The sequence below is a fragment of the Choloepus didactylus genome, chromosome 6 (genome assembly GCF_015220235.1).
Source record: "Choloepus didactylus isolate mChoDid1 chromosome 6, mChoDid1.pri, whole genome shotgun sequence".
In the NCBI taxonomy this organism is placed as follows: domain Eukaryota; kingdom Metazoa; phylum Chordata; class Mammalia; order Pilosa; family Megalonychidae; genus Choloepus; species Choloepus didactylus.
The window spans coordinates 108,654,322-108,663,899 of record NC_051312.1 but is presented as its reverse complement, the minus strand read 5'-3'; the positions used below and the strand labels follow the sequence as shown (position 1 = coordinate 108,663,899).

General features: G+C 38.8%; 1 protein-coding gene across 1 annotated transcript; it reads left to right on the top strand.

Moving 5' to 3' along the window:
- Positions 1–7,292: 7,292 nt before the first annotated feature.
- LOC119536135 (regucalcin-like) lies at positions 7,293–9,324 on the top strand. The gene is made up of 2 exons (XM_037838813.1): positions 7,293–7,729; positions 7,946–9,324. The coding sequence occupies exons 1-2, from the start codon at positions 7,318–7,320 to the stop codon at positions 8,281–8,283; spliced, it is 750 nt and encodes a 249-aa protein (XP_037694741.1). The 5' UTR covers positions 7,293–7,317; the 3' UTR covers positions 8,284–9,324.
- Positions 9,325–9,578: the final 254 nt, after the last annotated feature.

Sequence of the window (9,578 nt, the reverse complement as noted above, 5' to 3'; positions counted from 1 at the left end):
CTTGCCTAGCGCCCTAACAGTACTGCCTATTCACTGGGACCAGTAAATATTCCCTGACTTCTCTTTCTTTTTTGCTGAGAGGGTAATAAAGAGTCCAATACTTGATTTCTTGAAGTATGTATTTCAACAAAATGATTTTCTCTCATCAAATTTCATGGTAACATTGTTTCTCTACATTTTTCAAAGACTGATTCAAAGTTTGGTCTTATCATTTAACTCCCCACATGGTAGACATTCTATGACAGTAAAGGTTCTTATAATTGCTAACCTTTCTGGTAATAGCAGTCTAGGTTCTCTGGGCCAACTTTCCCTCTAAAAACAACTACAAATCCTGGAAGCATTATATGATTTTTTATATAATTACATGTTGAATGAATGCATATCTCACACAGGTAGCCATTTTCAGTAAGAGGCTCTTTTTTACTTCAAGGAATTTCCCCCCTGATTTTAAGTAGCAGCTGCAGCCACCCTGGGAACACACAAAAGTTGTTGAAAGTACTATAAACCCGAGATGAATTAATTCTACTCCTTAAAAAGAGGAAGAAAATGGATTTTGCAAGATTCAGACAGGTAAGGTAAATTTGAAGCAAGATTCTGGAAGTGTTGATAGTGAGCACACAGATTTGATTTTAATACTCTTAATAAATCACGATGTGAACATTTTCTTTTAGAACTTAGTAGCAGGCGAAGCTTTCTTCCTGTGAGTAACCAGCTTGATTTTTAGTTTTGATAAAAATTTTGTAACATACTCGAATGTTGCTATAATCTGATAGGAAACATCTTCAGGCTCAACTGTAGCAACCATGAGAACGTTTACTGTCTGTACAATCAGATTCTGCTTTCTGCCTGTGGTTGTTCCTCCTATTCTGATTTATTACTCTCTGGTCTTGTTTGGCATTGCTCACCATTATATTTACGTTTTTCCTATAAGACACCTCAAAACCTTAGTAAAACAACATAAGGGCAGCAGGAAGAGAGAAAGGGGTGAGAAAGGAAGGCAGGGGTACTAGCCTGGCCACAACCTTAAGGTCTCAACATGGTTTCTTTACGTAACAAGCGTGGTGGACAAACTGGATTTCCTTCTTTAATAAAGGAGTTAGATTAGACCAAGAGATAGGGAATGTAGGGGGTCAGAGGGTACCTCTGTTTGGGCAAGGCCCTAAATGAAGTCCCATGCTATCCTTTTAGTTAGCATGGAGGAATCTGTACTAACAGCAAAGCACCAGGGAGATTCATGGCTCTCCTTACACCAAGAAGATGACCAAGAGGGAACTTCTGAGGGGCAGGACTCCGTGCTTGGGCCTGGGCCCTGACTTCCAGCTCAGTATTTTCATCAGTGACATGGGTGAAGACCTAGCTGGCATGCTCATTAAAGTTGCTAATGCAGTATCTCATAATCTGGACAAGGCATAGGCTTTGGAGTAAAAAAAAGCTGGCTTCAAATTCTACCTCTGCCCATGTATTAGCATGTCATTTTGGGCAAGCTATTGATGAGCCTTAGTTTCATAATCCATAAAATGGGGAGGATAATAATACTTACCTTGACGCTTCTTAGGAAAAGTAAAGGCTGTATATACGGCATTTGGTACATAGTAGATGCTCAATAAATACATCTGCTTGCATTACCAGGATAGGAAAAGATTAGGCAGGTTGGAGAGAGGAAACAAATCTAATGAAATGGCATGCAATGTTTTTTTTTTTGTTTTATAATTTTGAGTTTGTTTAAAAACAAATAAAAAAACAAAAATAAATTGCAGAAATCCAGGGAGGGGGAAAGCATGGCTTAGCCACAGCAGGAGCTTTTATTCAAGTGCAGACTCTGCATGCATAAATCCTGAGATCTGGAGCCACCCAACAGCATCAGCTGTCAGTTTGTTGTTATTGGTCATGATAAGTTCAATCTCTTGATCAAAGACTTTAAGTCTTTTGATTCACTATTACCTTCCTGACTGTCTCTTTTGGGGAAGCATCAAATTCACATGTCAAGGCCTGGCTGATCGCTCCACAGAAAAATAAAAAGCATTTCCTTGTGTTTTTCTACTACCAATCAATTAGCAACAATAAGCTTGGTTTGTGTGTTTTGATGTTTCATGTTGGTATTGAGAGACATTCTGTACTGGAAGGAGTAAATGCTGTCTTATTTTTCTTTGTGTTATTTGCCAGGCAAATGACAGGCACTGAATTAATGTGTGTTAAAAGAAAGTAACTGGGAGAAGTGGAGAGGAATTTTCCATTTGATAAAAATGTAGAAACCGAAACATCACCTTTCACCAAAATAAATTATTAAATCCCTGGTATTTCATGCACATCCATTCCCCTGTTGGTGGTGGTTTTAGGAGTCCTGCCACCACCCTCAGGCCCTGACACCACCAGGGTTCTGGCTCCTGAGAGTACAAATCTCCAGTCTCTGTGTTTCCTTAGAAAGTACAACCAATCCCTATCTGTACCATGATTATAAATCACTCACATGACATCTTTTGCCTTGCTCAACAATTTAGTCACTCCAGGAAGGAAGTAATGTACAGAGTAATGATATTTTCCTAATAGTGAGGGTCAGGTTAAATGGAATTGCCTGAGCCCATCTGAGTGCACTTGTGTGCAAAATTATCCTCTCACATTCAATTCCATTTTCAATTCATTTCCTCTGTGCCTTATTGATTCATGAGACCTCCCATGTGAAACCATGATAATGTGTCCCCTGTTGAACAAAATAATTAAAATGATGCTTTTAATGGCTTTTTTTTTTTTTTTTTTTTTTTTTTTTTACCATAGAAAAACTAAGGGACATGGAAAAGCCCTGGGCACCATGGTGTTAAATGTCCCACTCTTCAAGCCTGCCTTGGTGACCACCCTATCACTCAACCCAGCCAGGTCAGTGGAGAATAATCTGTGCAGACATTTTCTTTCTATGATCATATATATATGTACACACACACACACACACACAGACACACAGACACACACATATATATATATGTATATGCAAGAAGTTGGCAGCCCAGGGTATAGTAGAAAGAAGAAGGAAAAGGAAGGAGGGAGGGAGAGGGAGCTACTGAGAGCCCACTGTGTCTGGATCAGGGCCAGGCACTGTCCCACAAGCTACCTCACCTGAGGGGTAGATGTGAGCTGAAGGGCATTAATCAGTCAAGGCAACAGGCAGACAGTGAGTGTCAGAAGTGGGATTCTAAAGCTAAGTCTCTGCCTCCAAATCCAGGGCTCTGAACACTGTATCAACATTCTTCTCTTTTTAAGAAGGACTAAAAATACTTTCAACTCCAATATTTTTGGGCTCATCTCCCAGAACACCACCAGCTTACCACACACATACAGACCCTAAATCCAGACATAGTAGATTTGCCAGTTTGGATGTATTATGGCCCCCAAAATGCCATGTTCTTTAATGCAATCTTGTGGGGGCCGACATATTAGTGTTGATTAGGTTGGAATCTTTGGATTAGGTTGTTTCCATGGAGATGTGACCCACCTAATTGTGGGTAATACCTTTGATTAGATTATTTCCATGGAGGAGTGGCCCCTCCATTCAGTATGGGTTTTGACTTAATCACTGGAGTCCTATAAAAGCTCAAAACTGAAGGACCTCAGAGTAACTGCAGCTTCAAGAGACATTTTGGAGAACACCATTTTGAAATGCAACCTGGGAGCAAGCAAACGCCAGCCATGTGCCTTCCCAGCTAACAGAGGTTTTCCAGACTGCATCGGTGTTCTTCAGTGAAGGTACCCTACTGTTGATGCCTTTGTCTGGACATTTTTATGGCCATAAGGCTGTAACTTTGCAACCAAATAAACCCCCTTTATAAAATCCAATCCATTTCTGCATTTTGCATAATGGCAGCATTAGCAAACCAGAACAGATTTTGATACTAGCAAAGTGGGGTGCTGCTGAGCTTGCAAATACTAAACATGTTGGAACAGTTTTTTAATGGACAAGGGGAAGATTCTAGAAGAATTGTGAGGAGCTTGATAGAAGCTGAATCAAACAAACCATGCACTTTAAAAAGTTACTACCTGAGTGGCATCACCAACTGATCAGGTAGTATATTCCAGGGTTCCACTCCATACAGAATCCTTAAACAACAAGCAAAAACTGTCAAAACCATCTTTCTCAGAGCTCAGGAAAACAGTTAAAGGATTGCAGTCACTGAGTGAATGACAACTCAAGAAAAAGGCAACTCAAAATACGGTAGAAAAACTTCATGGAGCCATTGCTGGTCCTTCCCTCACCCCATCCCTCACTCAATGCGGAGCCAGCCTGCACTCCCAGTGTGGGCCCCTGGTCCTGGATCCAGAAGGGACATAGTAACCCCTATGTGCCTACTGTAGGACATGTATGTCTGTACCCATATCTGTGACAGCCCAAGGACTGACCTAGGACACTCATCACAGGCTCACCATCTGAGAACTTGCCCTGTGTGCATGCATTAGTCAGTGTTCTCCAGAGAGACAGATGGACAGGATATATACATGTATATATGGACACCATATCCTACTCAAGTCAACACATGAAATTAACCTTCACAATGCAGAAGTAGCTCATGGGACAGCTAAATTAATATAAGAAACAATCAAGCAGCAGCAGCCTGGGGCAAAGGACTACTGGCTTTAAGATATACATTAGAACTCCTGGGACAAGGAAGAAAGACTATTTCCTACTGGAAGAGGGGGCTTTCAGAACCATAAAAATAGGGAAATTCCTAGGGCAACACATGCATACTCAGGACAAGATGCAGGGTCAGAAGATATGGGAAAGGACCCTACACTTTCACCTTGGGCTTTTCTCCATATTCATGGTTAGGATTGCAAAATTCTAAAGCAGAGCACCAATCGACACAGAGCTAATCTGTAAAGAATGTAAAAGTTGCTTTCTGTTGTTGTTGTTGTTGAATGAGCCTATCATTCAAGGAAATCTTGGTTTCACTAGCTGGATACAAATCTCTTATATCACTGACTGGATATAAGCTTAAGGTACAGACATGTCAGGGATTAATTTACAGGGTTAACACACTAAAATGTCAAAATGTCAAGTGTGTAGCAAAAGATTACAAAGCACACAAAGACATAGGAACCAATAGCCCATCCAAAGGTGTAACATAAAACATCAGAAACCGTCAATGAAGAATACCAGACTTTGGAACCAGCAAAGACTTTTTAGGAAATGGTCTTAAATATGCCCCAAGAGCTAAAAGAAAACATAGACAAAGAACTAAAGGGTATCAGGAAAATGATAAATGAAAAAAACGGAAAATTTCAATAGAGATAGAAATCATGAAAGGAATCAAACAATACTGGAGCTGAATACCAAAATAACTGTAATAAAAATTTTCCTAGAGAAGTTCAATAGCAGATTGGAGCTGGCAGAAGAAAGAATCAGTAAACTTCAAGATAAGACTATTGAAATTATTCATTCTGAGGTGCAGAAAGAAAAAAGAATGAAAAAAAGTGAACAGAGGCCAAGAGACTTGTGGGACAGCCTCAAAAATACCAATATAGGCATTATGGGAGTCCCAAAAGTAGAAGAAACAGAGAAAGAGATGGAAAGAATAGCCAAAGAAATAATGACATAAAATTCCCCAAATTCAACAAAAAAACATGAATATACACATTCAAAAAGTTCATCAAACTCCAAATAGGATAAACTCCAAGAGAGCCATACCCAGACACTTAATAATCGAACTGTCATATGCCAAAGTCAAAGAGTGAATCCTGAAAGCCACAAGAGAAAACAACTGTGATGTACAAGGGAACCTCAATATGATTAAATGTCGACTTCTTATCAGAAACCATGGAGACAAGAGGGCAGTGGGATGACATATTTAAAGGGATGGAAGAAAAAATTGCCAAACTAGGATTCTATACCTGTTGAAACTCTCAAAAAAGGAGGGAGAGGTTAAGACATTCCCAGATAAACCAAAACTGAGGGAGTTCATCACCATTAAGCCTGTCCTACGAGAAATGCTAAAGAGAGTTCTTCATATTGAAAGTAAAGGACACTGGACAGTAGATTGATGCTGCATAAAGAAATAAAGATCTCTGGTAAATGTAATTACATGGGAATTATAAACAGCAGTACTATTGCATTTTGGTTTCTAACTCCATTTTTTACTTCTTACAGTATCTAAAATGCAAATGCATAAAAAGTAACAACAAATCTATAGTTTTGAACACAATGTATAAAATTGTAATTTGTTATAAGAACAACATAAAAATGGTGTTAAGTGAGGGCGTAAGAACATAGTTTCTGTATGCTATTGGAGTTAAGTTGGTATCAAGTCAAATGAGGTTGTTATAGATTTAGGATGTTAGCTTTAAGCCCTAAGGTAATCACAAATAAAGTGCTTAAAAATATGCACAGACGGAAATAAGAAGGGATTCTAAATGGTCCACTATGAAAAATCAACTATAAACATATATGCACCTAATGGCAGAGCCCTAAAATACATGAGACAAACATTGAGATACTTGTATGGAGAAATAGGTGGTTCTACATTAAAGTAGGAGACTGTTGGATACCATTTTCAATAATAGGTAGAACATCTAGAGATAGAGCAATAAGAAAATAAAGGACTTGAACAATACTATAAACCAAGTAGACCTAACAGACATATATAAGACACTTCACCCAACAACAGAATACATATTCTCCATAAATTTTAAAATATGGAAATAATACAAAGTATACTGTTTGACCACAATGGAATGTTTGAAAGCAACAACAAAAGGAGAACTGGAAAATTCACAAATACATGGATATTAAGCAACACATTCTTAAACAACCAATGGGTCAAAGAAGAAATCACAAGGAAAATTAGAAAATATCTTGAGATGATTGAAAATAAGAACATGACAGATGTAGCAAAATAGTACTTGGAAGGAAGTTCGTGGCTCTTAATGCAAACTAAACCCAAAGGGAGCAGAAGGAAGAAAATAACAAAGATTAGAATGGAGATAAATGAAATAGAGAATTTTAAAAAAAAACAAAAAACAAAAAACAAAAACAGAGGGAATCAATGAAACCAAAAGTTGTTTCTTTGAAAAGATTTTAAAAATTGACAAACTTTTAGCTAGACTGACAAAGAAAAAAGAGAGAGGACATAAATAACTAAAACCAGATATGAAAGGGTGGACATTACTACTGACCCCACAGAAATAAAAAGTATTATAAAAGGATACTATGAACAACTGTATGCCAACAAATTAATAACCTAGAAGAAACTGACAAGTTCCTAGAAAAATACAAACTACATAAAGGGATTCAAGAAGAAATAGAACGGCGTCAGCGTCCCAGCGAATCGCGGTCACATGAGCCTGCCGCGGCAATACCGGACTGGGCGGAGGCCCCTCGCCCGCACAGATCTCTGCCTGACGATGTCTTCCATTAAGATTGAGTGTGTTTTGCGGGAGAACTGCCGGTGTGGTGAGTCTCCAGTGTGGGAAGAAGTGTCCAACGGTCTGCTCTTCGTAGATATTCCTGCCAGAAAGGTGTGCCGGTGGGATTCGCTTACCAAGCAAGTGCAGCGAGTGACCGTGGATGCCCCAGTCAGCTCTGTGGCCCTTCGCCAGTCGGGTGGCTATGTTGCCACAGTTGGAACAAAGTTCTGTGCTTTGAACTGGGAAGATAAGTCAGCAGTTGTTCTGGCCACAGTGGATAAAGATAAGAAGAACAATCGGTTCAGTGATGGGAAGGTGGATCCCTCTGGGAGATATTTTGCCGGTACCGTGGCTGAGGAAACAGCCCCAGCAGTTCTTGAACGGCACCAAGGTTCCCTGTACTCTCTCTTTCCTGACCACCATGTGAAAAAGTTCTTTGACCATGTGGACATCTCCAATGGTTTGGATTGGTCCCTAGACCACAAAATCTTCTATTACATCGACAGCCTATCCTACTCTGTGGATGCCTTTGACTATGACCTGCAGACAGGACAAATATTGAACCGCAGAAGTGTTTACAAGCTGGAGAAAGAAGAACAAATCCCAGATGGAATGTGTATTGACACTGAGGGGAAGCCCTGGGTGGCCTGTTACAATGGAGGAAGAGTGATTCGTTTAGATCCTGAAACAGGGAAAAGACTCCAAACTGTGAAGTTGCCTGTTGATAAAACAACTTCATGCTGCTTCGGAGGGAAGGATTACTCTGAAATGTATGTGACCTGTGCGCGGGACGGAATTGATCCTGAGGGTCTCTTGAGGCAGCCTGAAGCTGGTGGAATTTTCAAGATAACTGGCCTGGGGGTCAAAGGAATTCCCCCCTATCCCTATGCAGGATAACTAACAGGCCTTCTTGCTTGCTGGAGGAACTTTTGAAGACAACTAGAGTTCTGGGGTTGAAATGTCAATCTAGTTAGAAAAATGAAGCAATGATATTATCAACAGGCTTACATTTTAATTTACAATTTTTTAAAGATAGAGCATTTTTAACAAGGGGTGACAGGTGGTTCTGTTAAGATACTATAAGGCCTTCTGCAAAAGGTGCTATAGAAATGCGAAGAAATGTTTAACTGTCAGCTAGCCTCTTGACTCTACAAATTGCTTGGGGGAAAGGGACCAGATCTGTTCTTTATTCTGCATTCCATAATTACTATACCTAAAACTTTAAAAAAATGAATAAATAGTAACCTGGTAATAATTTAGTACTATTATATTCCCCTTTATTTTCATCCTAGTCTAGTAAAATATACTGTGATGTTAATTCACTTTGATATTACTCTTCCTATATGTTATTTTACAAATTAAAATACTGCTGAAGGTTAAGAATTAAGCACTGGCAAAATCCATTGTTCCAGCTGCCTCCTATTAGATATAAAAACAGTATATCACTTTGGAAATAATACTTTTTTAAGAAAAGCTTTATTGAGGTGTGATTGACCTGCACATATTTAAAGTGTGCAGTTGGATGGCTGACATACATACACATTCATGAAACCCAACAGCACAATCAAGATACTGAATAGATTCATTAAACTTTCTTTGTGTTGCTTTGTAATCCTTTTCTTCTGCCCCTCTGCACCACCACCCCCATCCCTAGGAAACCACTGGTATGTTTTCTGTCACTATAAATTACATTGCATTTTCTAAAATTTTATATAAATAGAATCACAGTATGCACTTTTTGTCTAGCTTCCTTCACTTGATATAATTATTTTGAGATTCATCTATGTTACTGCATTTATCAATAGTTCATTCCTTCTTATTGCAAAATAGTGTTCCACTGTATGGCTATATTCCAATTTGTTTATACATTGACATATTGATGGACTTTTGAACCATTTACAGTTTTTTGCTATTACAAATAAAGCTGCTATGAACATTCATGTAAAAAAAAAAAAAAGAAGAAATAGAAGACTTCAACAGACCAATAACAATTAAAGAGATTAAATCAATCATCAATAAACTCCCAAAAAGAAAATCCCAGGACCAAATAGCTTCACTGTTGAATTTTACCAAACATGCCAAGAAGAATTAACACCTATCCTTCTACAACTCTTCCAAAAAAATTGAAATAGAGGGAACACTTCCTAGTTCATTCTATGAGGCTGTAATCACCCTAATACCATAGCCAGATA

Excerpts from the sequence above, each read along its gene's own strand:
- LOC119536135 (XM_037838813.1), top strand. The coding sequence starts at position 7,318 with ATGAGCCTGCCGCGGCAATACCGGACTGGGCGGAGGCCCCTCGCCCGC. Across the intron at positions 7,730-7,945 it reads CTCTGGGAGATATTTTGCCG|TGAACCGCAGAAGTGTTTAC; the intron begins GTACCGTGGCTG and ends CAGGACAAATAT.